This window comes from Gadus chalcogrammus, chromosome 13, assembly GCF_026213295.1.
Source record: "Gadus chalcogrammus isolate NIFS_2021 chromosome 13, NIFS_Gcha_1.0, whole genome shotgun sequence".
Lineage (NCBI taxonomy): Eukaryota > Metazoa > Chordata > Actinopteri > Gadiformes > Gadidae > Gadus > Gadus chalcogrammus.
Genome location: NC_079424.1, coordinates 3,829,196 through 3,849,691, shown reverse-complemented (window position 1 = coordinate 3,849,691; position 20,496 = coordinate 3,829,196). Strand labels below are relative to the sequence as shown.

Below are 20,496 nucleotides of genomic sequence, written 5' to 3'. Positions count from 1 at the left end.
AGTTTCCTGAAACAACAATGACATAATCTCTAGAATATTGTGTACATATTGTTTCGGTCAGTTATCCGTCGTTCCGTTATCATAATGGGGATTATAATCCTGTTTATAGTTTGCCGAGCAATACATTATTTATAAAACGATGCTTTTGTTCTGTCGGGATAAAATAAAATGTAATTGCGATTTATCAAATTTGTATTTTTAAGGTTTAATCAGGGAAGGACCATCTCAATGGCTCAACACCGCCACCTTGAGGCGAGAGGAAGAAACGCATCTTCAGTTTCGAGAATTTATCCGCGTTACCTATGGTTTAATCCATTCCCATGGTTTTCTCCTGACATCCAAGAAAGATGAGAAACAAAACAAATAAAACAGTTTATTTTTAATGACTTTATTTAATACAAAGCTGTTCTTGTCCCTAACCTAATCCATGTTTCCTGTTTCAACTGCTTAAATAAGAAGCAAGCTGTTCCACTAGCAGCACACAGGGCTATCAGCTGTTCTTATCGATGCCCTCTGTTAATATTTCATACTTCATAATTGGCCATCCTGCTGCATGTATATACACATCAACCATCAAATATATACACAAGATGGCCGCTGATGCCCTGCTATACTCTGACTGTACAGTTCTGGTAATGAAAGACTGAAACTGATGTAAACAAAGTGTTTCTGACTGTACCCATTGTTCTGACCGATTGAAACCAAAGTGTTTCTGACTGTACTCATAGTTCTGATCGATTGAAACCAAAAGTGTCTCTGACTGTATTCATAGTTCTGACCAACTTAAACCTAAGTGTTTCTGACTGTACTCATAGTTCTGTGAATGAAAGACAGTACCCGAGGCATTGCTTTTGAAATTACATTAAGAAAATAATGCCGGAGAGAAGACAAGATGTCGGCTCTTAACTGACTCTTGTATAATACTATAAAATAAAACCACACTGAAATTAATGTCTAGTCAGTACAGGAAGTGGCCTCACACTACCTGCTGATGTACTTCCTGTTATGCAGGAAGTACTGCTCTAGGATTCCAGGGGTTAACGGTTGAGAGAAAGACCGGCCAATCGTGTTCCGGGGATGAACGGAAGTATCAAAGGAAGCAGGCGCAAAGAAACAGGAAGCTGATGGAGAGATGACCGCTGTTCCTTTCAGCCCGACAGCCACCACATGGTTACCCATAATCCTCAGCGCTTCTTGGTGCATTTCCTGCGGGCTTTCTTGTGGGTATTGCGACAGTCCTGTAATGAAGACCAGGAAACACTACTCAACATGTGTCCCTGTGTGTGTGTGTGTGTGTGTGTGTCCGTGTGTGTCTGTGTGTGTGTGTGTGTGTGTGTGTGTGTGTGTGTGTGTGTGTGTGTGTGTGTGTGTGTGTGTGTGTGTGTGTTACCTGTATGAGTGCGTTTCTTTTCTCCTCCCAGTCGTTTTCCTTCAGGAGAGTTGAGCGGCAGAAGGACAGAGGACCGTCTGAGGGAGAGAGACAGTGTGTGAGTGAATGACCCGATACCCTCTAAGAGAGACAAGTGTGTGAGTGAATTAACCTATACCCTTTAAGAGTGTGAGAATGACGAGGAGTGTGTGTGTGTGTGTGTGTGTGTGTGTGTGTGTGTGTGTGTGTGTGTGTGTGTGTGTGTGTGTGTGTGTGTGTGTGTGTGTGTGTGTGTGTGTGTGTGTGTGTGTGTGTGTGTGTGTGTGTGTGTTACAGTGTGGGTACCTGTCAGTCTGCTGTCCTCAGGGTAGTAGAAGAATAATTCCCTGTTACAAGACATCACGCTCTCCCTAAACACACACACACAAACACAAACAAACACTTAGGTTCTGCCAGCTCGGTGGGCATTAACAACATATAGGAGCCATAGGTTCAGCCCGGCTGGGCGTTGGAGGCGGAAGGGCGCTGGGCTAGCTCCCACTCCCGGCCCCCTGCGTTGAGCGAAGATATGAAACATGCAACACTCTCTTGGCCATTGAGGGACGAGGCGATCCGTTTCTGAGGTGAAACTGATCCTAGACTTTAAAGAGGACCTATTACACTACTTTTCTGGTCTTAATTTCTTATTAATGACTCCTATAGCGCAACCTGACACGAATCACAGCACAAAAAACGATGTCGATTTTCGGGAAACTCTTCCTCTCATCTGGGCGCTTTCAGCATTCTCTGTCAACGCTCGATTTTCGTCCTTCTCCGCCCCCTCGCCCCCCTCTTGCCAACCCAACTCCGTGGTGATTGGTTACCTTCCTTGAGGCGCGCGCGCGGGGAGATTTGACCAGGCATATGGGGGCGCGGCAGGAGTGCCTCTATGTAGATAATTTCCCGGAAATGTAAACAAGTGAATCGCAAACGTGTTCCCGAGTGTTTAGCGCTCTGCACAGCCACCCCGGACTGTCAGCAGGGAATACGTCGAAATGCATGTATGTTATTATTTAACACTTTAGTATGGCTAAACATGACTATCAATCATTATAACAACGTTTATAGGTCATAAAAGTCGAAAAAGCATCATAGGTCCCCTTTAATGACGCATACTGAATATTGTTTACAGCGTGTTTGATTTGATGAGGGAGTGGGTGTGATGAAGGCCGCGGCGACTTACTCTGCGGGATCACAGCTGCTCTGTTGGACCTTTTCTTCATCATCAACCCCAGCAGCAGCAGCCTCGTCCTCATCCTCATCGTCGTCGCTGCTGTCATGGAAACCAGATTCGAGTTGCCACGACACCCGCGGCTCTTTGATGGCCTCCACCCGATACTCTACACACACACACACACACACACACACACACACACGTGTCAGAGGAACACACACACACACACACACACACACACACACACACACACACACACGTGTCAGAGGACACACACACACACACACACACACACACACACGTGTCAGAGAAATACACACACACACACACACACACACAATGAGTGTTTGAAGAGAGCATGTAGAAGAATCTACTTCAGAGACATGCAGGGACAGACAGACAGACAGACAGACAGACAGACAGACAGACAGACAGACACTTAGAGAGACAGACAGACAGACAGACAGACAGACAGACAGACAGACAGACAGACAGACAGACAGACAGACAGACACTTAGAGAGACAGACAGACAGACAGACAGACAGACAGACAGACAGACAGACAGACAGACAGACAGACAGACAGACAGACACTTAGAGAGACAGACAGACAGACAGACAGACAGACAGACAGACAGACAGACAGACAGACAGACAGACAGACAGACAGACAGACAGGCAGGCAGCTCACCTGTCTCCTTGATCGCTGGCGTCTCCTCTTGGAAGAAGGAGAACTTGAAGACGGACTGCTCCTCCTTCGTCTCCCCCTGCGTCTCCCCCTGCGTCTCCCCCTCCTCCCCCTCCTCCGGGGCCTCCTCCTGGCGGTCCCAGCAGGGGGCCTCCTGCGGGGCAGCGAGGCCCCCCGGCGCCCCCCCTCCGAACACCCCCTTCAGCTCCGCACTCACGTCGTAGTACATCTCCTTGGAAACCTCCGGGAGCTCCGCCGCCTTCTGCTTCTTCTTCTTCCTGCTCGCCTTGCTGAGGGGGGAGGGGCTTATCATTACCACCAGGGGGGCGGGGCATATCATTTCCACCACAGCGTACAGGGACCCAGTCGGAGCCCGACCGATGAAGGGGGGAGGAGCTTAGCGTACAGGTACCCAGTCAGAGCCCGGCCGATGAAGGGGGGAGGGGCTTAGCGTACAGGTACCCAGTCAGAGCCCAACCGATGAAGGGGGGAGGAGCTTAGCGTACAGGTACCCAGTCAGAGCCCGGCCGATGAAGGGGGGAGGGGCTTAGCGTACAGGGACCCAGTGGGAGACCGACCGATGAAGGGGGGAGGGGCTTAGCGTACAGGTACCCAGTCAGAGTCCAACCGATGAAGGGGGGAGGAGCTTAGCGTACAGGGACCCAGTGGGAGACCGACCGATGAAGGTCTTTTAAGGCCGGTACTGGTACAAATATTTGGTGATTTAAAAATCCGATATTGCGATACATATTTAAAAAAGAAATTCCAGAAACGCGTAACAAAACATTAACAGAACATTGGTTATTTGTAGTTACTTATGAGTCCTCACTAAAATAATAAGGTAATGCAGTTTAATAATAAACTTGATTTTATTGTCACAACAGAAAATCTAAATCAAAATGTATCAGTCCTGATAAATAAAATGCATAAAAATACAAACTTAAGATATGAAACTCAAAGTCCTTTGAACAAAAACACAATAACCCCCCTCCAAATTTTTAAAAAAAAATAAGAATCTGCCTATTATTCTTTTTTAATCGGCCGATACCGTTAGTTTGGAAAAAGTCTAATATCAGCTGATAATATGGGCCCGCCGATATATCGGTCGGGCTCTAGATTCCATATATTGCCATGTATGTTTCTACGGAGCAGACGGCCTGCTGGTGTGTGCGTTTGCGTGGTCGTACCCCTCTTTGGCGGCGTCCTCCATCTTGTCCTCAAACACCTCGTGCTCCTGACGGCTGGGGTCGTAGTGCAGCGCCTGCGCATCTCTGACATCACAACGACATCACTTCCTTTAGCCAATGACATCCCTGTGTGTGTGTGTGTGTGTGTGTGTGTGTGTGTGTGTGTGTGTGTGTGTGTGTGTGTGTGTGTGTGTGTGTGTGTGTGTGTGTGTGTGTGTGTGTGTGTGTGTGTGTGTGTGTGTGTGTCTGAAGAGTTGTGTGTGTGTGTGTGTGTGTGTACCTGAAGTTGTGTGAGTGTGTGCCTGAAGAGGTGTGTGTGTGTATGTGTGTCTGAAGAAGAGGTGTGTATTTGTGTGTGCGTGTGTGTATAAAGAGGTGTGCGTTTGTGGGTGCGTGTGTGTCTGTAGAGGTGTGTGTGTCTGAAGAGGTGTGTGTGTGTGTACCTGAAGGTGTGCGTCTTGGCGACGGCCTTGGGCTTTGTGTTGAGCTGCGGGTTGTCATTCAGTACGCTCTGCAGGATGGACAGGTTTGTCTTCCTCTCCTCGTCCAGACACTCCTCCTCTTCCTCCACTCCACTCTTCACCACTGAGCACACACACACACACACACACACGAACAGCATTATAACCACGAATTCAAATCACTGGACAGAAGTGCTCCGACTGTGGGTACATTTTCACACCGGCGGATGTTCTTCTGAGAACAACGCAAACATCGGTAGCGCCTCAGCTTCCCTCCAGAGGGCGCAATCCACAGCTGACCCTATAAGGGCATGCACAGAGCATCCAGGGTCAAATGAGAACCTCCTGTAAAAGGACCTTTCCTTGTAAGATATGACCTAACGTTTTCCATTGACAAAAAATAAATAACCAAAATGCAATTCATTAACCCATCAAGGAACCTCATCCCTCAACACTTGCCACTTGACGCTCTCGTAGACGATGACCCCGTTATGGAAGTACCGACTGTAGCGGGCAGTGCAGGCCACCGGAGTCCATGAAAAGGGAGGAGGGAGGTTGGGGAATCCGATGGTGTCAACCCGCCCCCTCACCGCTAAATGTGACTAAATTCTACGTACTGGACCTTTAAAGTAATAACAAAATGGCCGCCGCGGTAACAACACACAGAAATTACCCTCGCCTGTGGCCTCCCCCTTCTCTTCCTCCCCCTCTTCATCGCTCTCTGCGAAGCGAGAATCCATCCGGAACCGATCGTCTATCCCGAACCCCGACTGGATCGCCATCAGCTACACGCACACACACAAAGAGAAACACACAATAACTTTAATAAGGCACCTGATCTTCAACAAGGATGTGGTCTGGGTGTTAGTGGGTGTGGTGGTGGTGCATATGGGCGTGGTTTTTGTGTTTGTGGGCTTGGATAGTGTGCTTGTTTCTGGTGTTTGTGACGTGTCTTAGTGTTTGTGGGCGTGTCTTGGTGTTTGTTGGCGTGTCTGGGTGTTTGTGACGCATCTTAGTGTTTGTGGGCGTGTCTGGGTGTTTGTGGGCGTGTCTTGGTGTTTGTGGGCGTCTCTGGGTGTTTGTGGGCGTCTCTGGGTGTTTGTGGGTGTGTCTGCATATGTACAGCATGAGTGATGTTTGTGGGCATGTCTATGTTTGTGGGAGTTTGTAGGCGCGTCTTGGAGTTTGTGGTCATGTGTGCTTGTTTGAGGGCGTGTCTGCCTGGTGACGATGACGGAACTAACCTTGCGTCCGGCTCGGCCTTCAAACTGAGGTTTGATCAGAAACCTGTCATCATCCCCCTCTCCTTCATCCTCCTCATCCTCAAACAGCTTGGAGCCTGACGCCTTCTTCAGGTCCTACACACACACACACACACACACACACACACACACACACACACACACACACACACACACACACACACACACACACACACACACACACACACACACACACACACACACACACACAAATATTGTTTCTCACTAACCTTGACCATAGCATGTATCATGGCGGCGTAAACTATAGCCTGGCCATAGCAAATAGCCTGGCCGTAGCCAATAGACAGGCCTTAGCCTATAGCCTGGGCTTAGCCTGGCCGTAGCCAATAGCATAGCCTTGGCCTTAGCCAATAGACTGGCCTTAGCCTGGCCGTAGCCTATAGCATAGCCTTGGCCTTAGCCAATAGACTGGCCTTAGCCTATAGCCTAATAGTAGCCTTTTTATAGCCTGTAGCTCACCTTCTCTTTCAGAGGAGCCTTGCAGTTGGCTGGTGCTGGTGCCTCATCAGGCTCCTCCTCCTCTTCATCAGAGCCGAAGACGATGTGTTGGCCTGGGGCGGCAGCAGACTTGTCCTGGAACATTCCATATCAAATACATCTTAGAGGTCAGGAACCCGTAACGTACCTGCTTATTCATACAGTCACACTCATAGTACTATGCATTAATGTGCTAGTCCTGGTGATTATGTTTCATTCTTCTGATAATGCTTATGACGCCGGGACCTACCAGGCTGGCTAGGGCTCCCTGGATCAGGCTTCTCAGGTTCTGGGTGGCCTGGTGCCTCTGGACCACAGCCTGCAGCCTCTTCTTGTTGTCCAGGAGCTGCCGCTTGGGATCCAGGACTCTGTCTGGCCCTGCTGCTGCCACCTGCTGCACCCCTTCCTCATCTTCCTCCTCCTCCTCTTCCTCGCTGCTGCTGCTGGATGAATTCTCCTGACTGAGGTGTGATGCCGTCGCAGCTGCCGTCACCCCAACCTCCTCCTCCTCCTCACTGGAGGAAGAGTCGTCTTCGTCGGCTTTGGTCACAGACACGTTACCACCTTTGATCTTCTGAGTGGAGGCCGGAGGGACCTCCTCTTCCTCCTCACTAGAGGAGTCGTCGTCATCGTCCTCCTCATTTGTCACAGACACGTTACCACCTTTGATCTTTTGGGTGGAGGCAGGGGGAACCTCCTCCTCCTCCTCACTAGAGGAGGAGTCGTCATCGTCCTCCTCCATCACAGAAACATTACCACCTTTGATCTTCTGGGTGGAGGGAGGAGGAATCTCCTCCTCCTCCTCCTCACTAGAGGAGTCGCAATCGTCCTCCTCATTGGTCACAGAAATGTAACTACTCTTGTTTTTCTGTATTGATGCAGGGGGAACCTCCTCCTCCTCACTGGAGTCGTCGTCCTCCTCCTCCTCCTCATTGGTCACAGAAATGTTACTACTCTTGTTTTTCTGTATTGATGCAGGGGGAACCTCCTCCTCCTCACTAGAGGAGTCGTCGTCCTCCTCCTCCTCCTCCTCATTGGTCAAAGTAATGTTACTACTCTTGTTTTTCTGAATTGATGCAGGGGGCACCTCCTCCTCCTCACTAGAGGAGTCGTCGTCTGCCTCCTCATTGGTCACAGAAACTTTACCACCTTTCATCTTCTGAGTGGAGGCAGGAGGAACCGCCTCCTTCTCCACCTCCTCCTCCTCCTCTTCACTTGAGGAGGAGTCTTCCTCCTCATTGGTCTCAGAAACCTTACCACCTGGGACCTTCTGAGTGGAGGCAGGAGGAGGAACCACCTTCTCCTGTGGTTCTGGTTCTGTCCCGGCCCTCTGAGAGACCCTGTAGGGTTCTGCTGGCTCCTGGCTCCTCCTGCTGGTTCCTCCTCCCTCCTCCTTCTTCTCCTCCTCCTCCTCCTCCCCCAGCAGGCCGCTGGTTCCCTGGAAGGCGGGGAGCATGGCCGCCATGCTGCCCCTCTTCTTCTTCTTCTTCTTCTTCTTGTTGTTCCTGTCGTCGTCACCGCTGTCATCCTCCAGGAGGCTGGCTAGGATCTCCTCAGGAGTGGTTCCCTTCTTAGGACGAGGAGACGGCGCTCCTGCTGCCGGGCCTCCTGCTGCCGCTGCTGCTGCTCCTCCTCCTCCTGGGGGCTGGGGCATGCTGGGAGTTGTAGTTTCAGCCTCCTTAGCGATGCGCTGCAGGTCAGCCAGGGAGATCTCCAGTCTGGTGCAGTTTGAGAATATGGCGTCGTAGTCCGAATCGTCATCGCCATCCGACTCTATGTCTCCCTCTTCCTCATGATCTGACTCTTCTTCACTGCCCTCGTCATCATTTGACTCTACATTACCTTCTTCTTCATCATCTTTCTCTGCCTCTACATCACCATCTTTATCATTCTCTGCCTCTTGGTCATTCTCTGCCACTACATCAGCCTCTTCATCATGATCTGACTCTACATCACCTTCTTCTTCATCATCATGATCTGACTCTACCTCAGCCTGTTCATCATTCTCTGACTCTTTGTTATTGTCTCCCTCTACCTCATCCTCTTCATCATTCTCTGCCTCTACATCTCCATTTCTATCTTCCACAGGTGAAGGTTTCAATCGGAAGATTGTCGTCTGTGATTGTTGGCTCATGTCTGCTTTAGGGTCTGATGGCTTGAGGGCGTCCGTGTTATCCTTGTCCTCTTCATCCTCTTCATCGGAGGAGGGCGACTGGAACAGAGGAAGAGATCTCCTCTTTTGGTCTCTCCCGGAGGCCAACGGGAGGCTGCGTTTCCTGGCGTTCTCTTGGAGGGAGGAGGGCGGAGGCTTGTTGGAGGCCAGCAGCTCGTCTGTGTCTGCCGAGTCGTACTCCTCCTCCTCTCCCTTCCCACCTGTACAAACACCTCCGTTAGACATCCTGGGGTTATGCAACAGTAATAACAGGTGGGTCTTAACATATCCATTTCAATACTATTATCTTTTTTGGAGTTTGATCGTAGCTCGTTTGGAAGGAGGTGGGATTATAGGTCACAGGAGGTCATGAGAGACATTTAACACCTCTGTTCACCACAAACACGAGGCCAGCTCTAAATCCAGTTTCTTTTAGAAAAAAACAAAAAAAAGGAAGCGTAGCGAACGTGGTACCTTGATTGAACTTTCTGGACCGCGCCAGGAAGTCCGCTCGAACCACTTCCAGGATATCCTCCTCTACTCTGGGCCCACGTGCACCCTGGGAGATGCTGTGGATCTCCTCCTCAGCCGTGTGGCCACCAGCCAGACCATTAGTCTGTTCAGCATCAGCACTGTCAACACAACAGTGAGGAGAGGACACAATGAGAGGAGACTAGGAGAGGAGACTAGGAGAGGAGACTAGGAGAGTACACAAGGGGGAGACTAGGAGAGGTCGAAGGGGGGAGAGACTAGGAGAGGGAGACTAGGAGAGGACACAAGGAGAGGAGACTAGGTTAGGACACAAGGGGGGGGGAGAAGGAGAGGGAGACTAGGAGAGGATACTAGGAGAGTACACAAGGGGGAGACTAGGAGAGGTCGAGGGGGGGAGAGACTAGGAGAGGGAGACTAGGAGAGGACACAAGGAGAGAGGACTAGGTTAGGACACAAGGGGGGGGGGAAAAGGAGAGGGAGACTAGGAGAGGACGCAAGGGGGGGGGGGGGGGGGGAGACAAGGAGGGGATGCTAGGAGAAGAAATTAGGAGGAGACTAGGCGAGGAGACAAGGAGAGGACACTAGGGTGGGGTGAGCACCCTCGGACACTACCAGTGGTAAGCGGGTCCCAGTACCTGGCTGGGTCCGGCTCCGTCCTGGTTCTCTTGGGCCTCCACGGCTGGGTCGGGGGGAACTCGCCCCTCCTCTTCTTGCTGATGTCATCGTCCCCCCCCGGGACCTCCCAGGTGAGCTGGGCCACGGAGGTGGTGTCGGGCTCGGCCTCCAGCCTCTTGATGTTGTGGCTGTGTTTGGACGGGTCGTACTTCATGCTCCTGCTCCTACTGCCTTTCCCGCACCGGAGGTTCAGGACGGGGAGCACTCGGCCGAACTTACTCACCACCCACTCCTGAGGACAGAGCGACCACAGGAACACAGGATGTCACAACAGACCTGCTTGAATATCAGTACAGTTGTCTCGTAACCGAAAGGTTGCTAGTGCGATCCCCCGCTCCTACAAACTGAGTGTTGATGTGTTCCTGAGCAAGACACTTAACCCCAACTGCTCCTGACGAGCTGGCTGTCGCCTTGCATGGTTGACTCTGCCGTCGGTGTGTCAATGTGTGTATTAACCGATGCAAGTCGCTTCGGATAAAAGCGTCTGCTAAATGCCCTAAATGGAATTGTAATTTGGGCTCTCCACGACAATATGGAAACTAAATTCCGAATGCATTCTGGGATTTTGGGAAGACCATTATTAAACTGAATATATTTCCGGTGTTAACAGGAAGCTCTTTGTTGTTGTCATCACCACACATGGGAACAGCAAGGCTACACCTTCTACTGCCTTACATTAGAGAGACAGAACATCAATAAACCAATGGAAACAGAGAAAAATGTCCACAAACGACTGGAAACAGTGCTTATGTCCATAGACACATACCTAATGTCTACAGGCAAATAGGATGAGACCATGTGTCCAGGGACCAATAGAAACAGACCTTGTGTCCAGCGACCAATAGCGGGACACAGGAACAAATAGAAACAGACCTTGAGTCCAGGGACCAATAGGAACAGACCTTGTGTCTAGGGACCAATAGAAACAGACCTTGGGCCCAGGGACCAATAGAGACAGACCTTAGGCCCAGGGACTAATAGGAAGGGACCCAATAGGAACAGACCTTGGGCCCAGGAACCAATAGGAACAGACCTTGGGCCGAGGGACCAATAGGAACAGGCCTTGTGTCCAGTGACCAATAGGAACAGACCTTGTGTCCAGGGACCTCGGTCCCTGGTACAGCAGCCTTCATGTGGAAGTTCTCCACTCCGGCGGTCCTCAGGGAGTCCAGGACCTTCTCCTTGTTGTCCTTTTGGGGTTTAGCGGGGCTGTCCTGGGCCAGGGTCCGGGCCTGACGCTCCTGGTCCAGTCTGGAGTAAAGGGAGAGAGGGTTGGGGAGTCAGGGTTTGAGGATGATGCTGGAATTAAAGAAGCCGTTTGGCGGTAACGTGGCTGTGGACCCGCGGCTAAGGCACACAGCTTGCGGAGCATCAAAGTATAAGATGTGAGCGACACATGACTAATCCCAGTAGGATTCTCTTAACCCTATCAAAGCATTCTTTGAAAGGGGTAGATGGCAAGAGATTTAGGGTTTGAGAGCTAGGGTTAGAGAGTTGGTGGTATAGCCTTAAGAGAGATAGGGTTAGAGAGTTGGTGGTATAGCCTTAAGAGAGATAGTTGAGAAGCAATGGTTACGGCAAGATAGTTATTGTTAGAGAGTTTATGTTAAAGGGTAAGGGTAAGAGGGATAAACGGTTAGGTCAGATTGTTAGGGTTGGAGAGTTAGGGTTAGAGGGTTGCGGATCATGGAGTTGGGGGAGGTTGGAAGTTAGGGGTAATGGGGTTAGGGAGTTAGGGTAATTGGTTTAGGAGGAGGAAGAGTTAGGATTAGAGGGTTTGAGTGTTGGGGTTGCAGAGTTCGGGTTAGGGTCTTATGGTCATGGAGGTTCACCTCTGCAGAGGACTCTCCTTGGCAGGCTCGATCTGCAGTGTTCCTCCTTTCCATTTAGCATTGTTCAGAACAGTCATACCTGTGACACAGACACCACAAGACATGTCTCACTGCTGCCACAACAACTAGCATACTAAAACAACACAATACAATCTGCTGTGGCTAGGGATACTTACATTTCTTGAAATCACCGTCTGAAATTGTGATGTTGATGTAGCCAAATGTCTTGTAAGGCACTCCTATGAAGACAGAAAACAAACCGCAACATGTTGTGACTAGGACATTCATATCAGTGGGCATGATATTGCACTTGACACACACTGTCGTTTCTCTAATATTGCGCGTCAGATCCTCACCCTCATCATCGTTCCTGGTTCGGAGTTCCACGTCCTCCACGGAGCCGAACTTCCCGAAACGGTCCCGCAGGTCTTTCTGTGTGATAGTGTGGCTGAGTCCTCCGATGTAGAGACGCTTAGACATGCTTTAACACACACACACACACACACACACACACACACACACACACACACACACACACACACACACACACACACACACACACACACACACACACACCATGTACTACTGTAACAGTCTATTACAGTCATATATTATTCGGAACCATTTAATATTCTCTATAACGGAGCTGTACGTGACAGGTTGGCTAAGAAGGAGGCAAATAAAGTGAGTAGAGTCTGTGTTTAACATGTAGCATTAGTATACATGACATGAGACGTTTGCATCCGGATACATATAAAGGAAAGAATTTACATGTAGTCGAGAAATGTGGGTTTAATACATAAGATCAGTGTGAAGAGCTATTTACTCACATGTACACGCGGGCGCTACTGATATCTCCACACTGAATGTCTAAAACCGGTAGAGAATGGTTCCGTGTGATAAGGTTCCGCTTTCAGTGTAAGCGGTAGACGCAGTCATGACTTGCTCTTAACTGAGCAAATAATATCCATTTCATGTCACCGAATGACCATATAAAAAAGTTGAATAGAGCGAATAATACAAGATAATGAATGTGCATATTTGTTATACTTTTAATACTTAAGATAACTGACCGAAGCGATATTATTGTTGCCAATAAACACTGGTGCACGGGTCAAATTAGCTTTACCATCCTTTCTAGGGGCGGGGGGTTCTAACATTTATAAAGTTGAAAATATGTCTATTTCAACATAACATAACAGAGTATGAATATCTTCTAAGTTAAAAATATATATTTAAGTGTTCAACAAATACTTTTTCAGAGACTAAGTTCTAATTTCATATTTCTTTTACAATAAGTGAACACCTCCCGTAAAACGAAAAGTGGTAGATTCCAGACAGCGCGAAAAGTTGTTTTTGTTTTCGACCGTGCACGTGAACTGAACCAACTGGCCAAACGTAAATCAACGTAATTTAACCACCGTTTAATCTCTATTAAAACCTAAAACACTCGGATATATAACAAGGTTCAGTGCTATGCATACTAAGTTTGTGTTATCTCCAGTTTAACAGTATCATTATCGAGAGGAGGATAGGTGTTTTGTGAGAGTTGAACCGGTGTTGTGTTCAGCGGGTCGTGAGGCATGCTGAGGCGGGACATGGAGACGGCCAGGCGGCTGGAGTTCCAGAGCAAGGCCCTGCAGGCGGAGATCGACACCCTGCGCAGCCCACACACAGAGACCGAGGGCTCCGTGGCCGTAAAGTTCAAAGGCCGGATGAAAGACGCACTGTAAGGCTTATATCAGGGTTATATGATCTCCATAGACGGGTTAAATTTAACATATATTATAGTCGGCCACTACTGAACCCCTCTCAATAGTTACGTGGCCATTTTTGTCATTGGGGAAATATTGTGGATAAATACTGACAGAAAATGTACTTTATCATTGACACTGGAGAAGATTATCTCATTCTTTTAATGGTAAAACATGGCCACCGGTTTACTGATGCTGCAAGTTGTCTCTGAGTGGTAACCATGGTGACTGATGCCATAGGTAGACTCTGAGTGGTAACCACGGTGACTGATGCTACAGGTGGTCTCTGAGTGGTAATCATGGTGACTGATGCTACAGGTGTTAACTATGGTGACTGAGGCCCCAGGTAGTCGCTGAGTGGTAACGGTGGTGACTGAAGCTTCAGGTAGTCTGAGTGGTAACCTTGGTGATGCTGCAGGTTTTCTCAGAGTGGTAACCATGGTGATGCTACAGGTGGTCTCTGAATGGTAACTATGGTGACTGATGCCATAGGAAGTCTCTTGAGTGGTAACCGTGGTCACTGAGGCTACAGGTGTTCTCTGAGTGGTAACCATGGTGGCGCTGCAGGTTTTCTCTGAGTGGTAACCGTGGTGAATGATGCTGCAGGTTGTCCCTGAGTGGGAAGCAGACCGCAGAGGAGACGATGAGGAAGATGAGGGCGGAGGTGGAAGAGATGGAGGAAGATTTGGAGCGACAGACTGAGATGAATGGCATCAGTCTGACCAGCTGCACCGTGAAGACGTTACACCAGGGTAGGAAGAGATGCACCTTTAACTGACAACGTCCTCTGTCTGGTACAGACCTATTGGCTCAGATGATGGTTACATGGTATCTTAATGTACATTATCATTTTATTGGAATCTATCTTAATGGGATGGACATCAAACCTCTCAAAATACTTTTGACTATGTTATTACTAGTTATCAGGTGTTTATTAAAGTGACACTGTGTTGCTTTTTTAATATGCATACACCATTTTTTTTTAATTTAAAACATGTTACAATATAAGTATCCTCCTACTCTCAGTTGTTTCGAACCGCCTCTGGGCTGATTTTTCGTAGCAATCCTGAGTCTTCCAAAATGTTAATGTCCTGAGGTTGAGATGTATTATGTGAATACACTTTGTGGCAGACGACACACGGGTGGTGCAGCAGTACTCTCTGGCTGGCAGCTGTCTGGACCTGGGCTTTCAGGTGGAGTTCCAGCTTTCTGAGGCTCAGGTAACTATTGTGGTTTGGATCTTCCTCAAGATGAAGCGTCATTCATTTGAACGATAGTGTATAGCCATTGATTGTTTTGGATCAGTGGAAGGAACAAAAGAGTTATCATCCTCTAGACCACCTGTGGTTGTTTCAGAAATGTCCATTTTAAATTGTGTGCAGCCAGTTAGTCGTGGAATAGCTCTGTGTGCAATACTAACTGCACACCCTAGAGGGCAGCAGAGGAACAAATGAAACGTGGAGTGTAGACCCTGCATACTGCCAGAGTCCTGATTACAGGAGAGTCAGCAAACTGTTCAGAGTCAGGAGAATAGACAGAGAGTAATGAGCAGAACCAGAGAGTAATGAGCAGAACCAGAGAGTAATGAGCAGAACCAGAGAGTAATGAGCAGAACCAGAGAGTAATGAGCAGAACCAGAGCATTAGGGCTGGGGGATTAGGGTTCAGGCGGTGCACTCTGCTATCCGGGGTCTGTAGGGATTGGCAGGGAGCAGACAAGAAGCCTTGGGTTAAATAAGAGAGTACCTTCTTGAAGTTTCAGTACAAGCACATTGTTTCTTCTTTAGAAGTATCGGATTCATAGCACCAGCACACACGCATGCATCTTGTTGTGATCCTTTAATTTCCTGTATTCTTTCTCTGGGACACTTTAGTCTTTATTTATTACTTTTGAACAACGAGTTTAAAGGAGAACGCAGGACTGATGGCTCTGCATGCGGTTCTCTCTTGTGGATTTTGTTCAGGGCAAGACCATCACCAAACTGGACATCGTTTTGGACACCGATGACATGCAAATCAGCAGCTTCACATCCAGGTAACCCCACAGTAATAAACAGGTTACACACCAGTACTGAGCAGGTAACACATCAGTACTGAGCAAGTAACACCAGTACTGAGCAGGTAACACACCAGTACTGAGCAGGTAACACATCAGTACTGAGCAGGTAACACACCAGTACTGAGCAGGTAACACAGCAGTACTGAGCAGGTAACACCAGTACTGAGCAGGTAACACACCAGTACTGAGCAGGTAACACCAGTACTGAGCAGGTAACAACAGTACTGAGCAGGTAACACACCAGTACTGAGCAAGTAACACCAGTACTGAGCAGGTAACACACCAGTACTGAGCAGGTAACATATCAGTACTGAGCAGGTAACACCAGTACTGAGCAGGTAACACCAGTACTGAGCAGGTAACACCAGTACTGAGCAGGTAACACACCAGTACTGAGCAGGTAACAACAGTACTGAGCAGGTAACAACAGTACTGAGCAGGTAACACAGCAGTACTGAGCAGGTAACACACCAGTACTGAGCAGGTAACACATCAGTACTGAGCAGGTAACACACCAGTACTGAGCAGGTTACACACCAATACTGAGCAGGTAACACACCAGTACTGAGCAGGTAACACACCAGTACTGAGCAGGTAACACAGCAGTACTGAGCAGGTAACACACCAGTACTGAGCAGGTAACACAGCAGTACTGAGCAGGTAACACACCAGTACTGAGCAGGTAACACCAGTACTGAGCAGGTAACAACAGTACTGAGCAGGTAACACACCAGTACTGAGCAAGTAACACCAGTACTGAGCAGGTAACACACCAGTACTGAGCAGGTAACATATCAGTACTGAGCAGGTAACACCAGTACTGAGCAGGTAACACCAGTACTGAGCAGGTAACACACCAGTACTGAGCAGGTAACACCAGTACTGAGCAGGTAACAACAGTACTGAGCAGGTAACACACCAGTACTGAGCAGGTAACACACCAGTACTGAGCAGGTTACACACCAATACTGAGCAGGTAACACACCAGTACTGAGCAGGTAACACACCAGTACTGAGCAGGTAACACAGCAGTACTGAGCAGGTAACACAGCAGTACTGAGCAGGTAACACACCAGTACTGAGCAGGTAACACACCAGTACTGAGCAGGTAACACACCAGTACTGAGCAGGTAACACATCAGTACTGAGCAGGTAACACAGCAGTACTGAGCAGGTAACACACCAGTACTGAGCAGGTAACACACCAGTACTGAGCAGGTAACACACCAGTACTGAGCAGGTAACACAGTGTGTGTGGGTTTTGGGTGTGGGCTCTCGTATTGTTGGGTGCTACAGACAGGGGCACTGAGGTAATTTCTTCACTCTGATCCCGCGGTCCACCTCACTGCTCCTCTTTGGCTGGGCTGTTGGCACAAGGAAACATAAAAAACCTCTCTGTATTGTCCAAACCCTACTTTCTCCTGAATTACATGTCTCTGTACCTTCTAACCCCTATCTGCTCTTTAATGACATGTCTCTGTTCTGTCTAACAACTACTTGCTCTTTAATGACCTGTCTCTGTATTGTCTTCTAACCCCTACCTGCTTTTGAATGACATGTCTGTGTACTGTCAAACCCCTACCTTCTCCTTAACGACCTGGCTCTGTACTGTCTAACCCCTACCTGCTCCTTAATAACGTACCTATAGCTGCCTTTTCACCCAAAGTACCCAGAACTTTTAGTCCCAGGAACTTTTCAAGGAACTAAAAGGTTCCTTCAGTCAGTTATCTGCATTTTAAGCGCTTTCTAAAGACCCGCAAAGATTAGCAAATTAAAGTATTTTACAACAGGCTCGTAAGCATATACGGGCCTGTTGTAAATGCTTTGCTGAGGAACAAATATGCAGCATTTTCAAGCCAGTGAAAAGTGCTTTCAACCCTCCACGTCATGTAGCCGAGTGAGGACGAGCTTATGCTGCATCCTTTCACCAAAATAACCCATGTACTTAGAGGATTCATTTGTAATGGAGTTCACTTTTCTTTTCTTTTTCTGGGTAAAATAGTCTAGAGAACGGCAGTTTGCGGGTGAATGGGGTTATGATAAGTGGGTGAGCGTTCTTTAATGCATCCATGTTTTGAGACGTTGGTATTTGAGTTGATTTTGCTGCTATGTTATCAAAATCAACCTATGTTCCCGTACCGCAGTACAATTAAAGGGGTAGATTGGAATTTTGGACATAGGGCCTGATTCCCAAGTTAGCCTTGGTGTTCTTTATCATTGGAGTCAGTTTTCAACACATTTCATTCAGTCCTTCTAGTTGCAGAGTTTGCTCGTGCTAGGCTAGAACACGGCAACGGGCAATACTAGCCTGCTAATAAAACAGTCTTACCCACTCCACAGTACACCCAAGGTAAATCAATTGTAACGCCAGACGGTCTATGTAAATGTCTGTGTTGATAGAATAATGTTTGAAATAAAACCAACCTTGCATTGCATTGCATTTTGAGGGCTTTGCTGTGTCTCAGCAGCAGTGTTATATTCCTGGTAGTAGGCTACGGCAGCGGCGGACTGATACCTAGGTTAAATTCCGCTGCTGCTGAGATAGTAGTCCCTCAAAATGCGATGATTCATGCGATGCAAGGTTAGTTTTATTTCTAACATTATTCTATCAACACAGACATTTACATCTATAGTCTGGCGTTATAATTGATGTGCCTCGGGTGTACTGTGGAGTGGGTAAGACTGTTTTATTAGCAGGCTAGTATTGCCCGTTGCCGTGCGCTAGCCTAGCACGAGCAAACTCTGCAACTAGAAGGACTGAATGATATGTGTTAAACTGTCTCCGATGATAAAGAACACCAAGGCTGACTTGGGAATCAGGCCCTATGTCCAAAATTCGGAACTACCCCTTTAAACACTTGCTCGTAGCTCCGACTGTTATTGATATGAATGATCAATGCATATCAATTATAGGTCTATGAATGTAGTTTACCGCTATGGATGCATTAAGAGGACTGATTGTCATGTCGAAGTTAACATGGAACTTAACTAGACCCTGGGCCCAGCGGTGGAAGCTCACCAAGTTCCTCCATAGGTTCCTAGTCATAAGCCGCGTGGACACGCTGCTTATGGTAAAGCTCCTGCTATTTTACCTGACTTCACCTTCCCCTCCCACCTCAGTAGTGCTGCTGTATCTCACCCGTCTCTCTCTCTCGCTCGCTGCTCCAGGCGTCCATTGCTCGCTCTACCCCCAGTGTGTCCCAATGGTTACGCTCCAGTGCTGGAGTCCTGCCATGTTTCCATCTGCTCTCTATGGAAACTTAACCCTGGGGCCCACAATATGGAAACTATTACACACAGCCTCCCTCTCCGCCTGCGTTTCTGTCTCACCGTCTCTCTGTCAGGGCCAGCCTGTCTGCCTGTCTGTCTGTCACTACCTGTCTGTTTCTGTGTGTACCCCTTATAATATAGAAGACGTAAATACTCCTGCTGTGGTATATGCTGTGCAGTGTTTCTTCAACTATTCCTTTGCACCAGCTGAGCTGTGTGAGGCAGCTTTGTTGATGGGAATGCTGCCCCCCACGTTTTCCTCATGTGTTTCATATTCTATTGTAGGGGAACGCTATTTTCCACAATATTTCATAATTGTAACATTTTCTTTTGCACGTCTGATTGCAGTGCCTCTAGTTATCGAGTGGAGACGCTGTGCCACTGCATGGAACACAGTGCTAACACAGTATTGTACTGTATAACACTGTGATATGGTGGTGTGGTATAACACTTTATGATACTGTGTAACACTGTAGTATGGTGGTGTGGTATAACACTGTAATACTGTTGTGTGCTAAAGCACTTCATAATACTGTTGTGTAGTAGTGTGTTATAATACTGTTGTGTGGGATTGTACTATCATAATGTATAACCCTGTTGTGTTCCAGAGCGGAAGAGAGATGTGAGCTGATCCAGTTCTTCAGAACACTCCGGAGCTTCTCTGAGGGTCGTGAGGACCGGCGCAGAACCTTTCATCACTTTCAGGTAACTCCTGTAGTCCCATCTTAATGATCAATCGTTTGCATTGGTCTGGTACGAGGCCCTGTTGACACGAGCGTTCTGAATCTCTCTTCAAATTGTGAATGGAAAACGCTGGGGACCTTTGCGATGCAACAAGGTGTTTCCTGCGTCTCAACAGGTGGGAACGGTTAAGGGAGAGATTAAACAGTTGTCCAAACGACCTCCGGAGGCAGTGTGCGCTACATTCAATCAAGATGACCCGCGATTGGTTATGTCTAGACAGAAACTCTGGCAAGAATGTGACTCAAGGCTAGCCTGTGATGGCATTTCTTCACTAGGGACCCAGCATAACCATGAAAGCTGCTTTGACCAGCTGGCCAGGGTTAAGAGCTGCTAGTGAAAAGCTGCTAGTTAGTAGCTGGGTGAGCAGCCAGCACAGCTGGCCTATGTTTGATTAATAGCATGTAGTTAATTAACAGCGCCTCCTTACAACATCAACATCCCGTTATACTACGCCACAGGGCCCAATATACAACACAGAATGCTGTCCTCATGAGGGAGTCTAAGCACAGTCGAGGGAGTAGTTAAGGTAAGCGTTTCGCTGCTGTGGTGCATGTATGACTTGGACGTGACCAATAAAACTTGTGCCAGAGTGAAAGTGCTGAGTTGACATAACTTCTACCATCCATCAAGATCTGAAACTTAAATCAAATGCAGAAGTTGAGGGACGCTCTTTAAACGCCCAAAGCCCGACGGCTCCAGTGGAGCTGAGGAGATGATAGAGACGCAGAATGCTAAACTAAATCTGTTGAAGCAACATGGAACCCATCGCCTGTTTACTTCGAGAACGTAGCTTTAGAGCTGCCAGTTCGGTTGGGCTAAAGGAATACGATTAACCCACAT

At 48.2% G+C, this 20,496-nt stretch overlaps 2 protein-coding genes across 8 annotated transcripts in view; one reads left to right on the top strand and one right to left on the bottom strand.

The window, feature by feature from the left end:
* Positions 1-66: 66 nt before the first annotated feature.
* nol8 (nucleolar protein 8) lies at positions 67-12,795 on the bottom strand. Of its 2 annotated transcripts, XM_056606610.1 has the most exons (19): positions 12,661-12,795; positions 12,187-12,311; positions 12,007-12,069; positions 11,831-11,909; positions 11,090-11,249; positions 9,959-10,230; positions 9,306-9,463; positions 7,193-9,052; positions 6,930-7,138; positions 6,662-6,775; positions 6,164-6,277; positions 5,593-5,704; positions 4,902-5,043; positions 4,459-4,542; positions 3,275-3,561; positions 2,592-2,748; positions 1,715-1,779; positions 1,391-1,467; positions 69-1,238 (listed from the first exon to the last, which is right to left on the bottom strand). In XM_056606610.1, the coding sequence occupies exons 2-19, from the start codon at positions 12,308-12,310 to the stop codon at positions 1,185-1,187; spliced, it is 4,131 nt and encodes a 1,376-aa protein (XP_056462585.1). In that variant the 5' UTR covers position 12,311; positions 12,661-12,795; the 3' UTR covers positions 69-1,184. The 2 variants fall into 2 exon arrangements, with proteins under 2 accessions (XP_056462586.1, XP_056462585.1); XM_056606611.1 differs by lacking the exons at positions 11,090-11,249; positions 11,831-11,909; positions 12,007-12,069; positions 12,187-12,311; positions 12,661-12,795 and adding an exon at positions 10,823-10,827 and having other exon boundaries at positions 67-1,238.
* Positions 12,796-13,087: 292 nt separating this feature from the next.
* The window catches only part of cenpp (centromere protein P), a 44,762-nt gene continuing 37,353 nt past the window's right edge, over positions 13,088-20,496 (top strand). The window contains exons 1-6 of one of the 6 annotated variants that reach the window (XM_056605188.1): positions 13,092-13,296; positions 13,401-13,559; positions 14,191-14,336; positions 14,716-14,804; positions 15,548-15,618; positions 19,521-19,617. In XM_056605188.1, the coding sequence (XP_056461163.1) occupies positions 13,414-13,559; positions 14,191-14,336; positions 14,716-14,804; positions 15,548-15,618; positions 19,521-19,617 (549 nt within the window). In that variant the 5' untranslated portion in view covers positions 13,092-13,296; positions 13,401-13,413. Of the gene's footprint in view, positions 13,560-14,190; positions 14,337-14,715; positions 14,805-15,547; positions 15,619-19,520; positions 19,618-20,496 lie in introns of all 6 variants that reach the window. The other 5 variants (XM_056605190.1, XM_056605185.1, XM_056605187.1 and 2 more) reach the window with 5 other exon arrangements.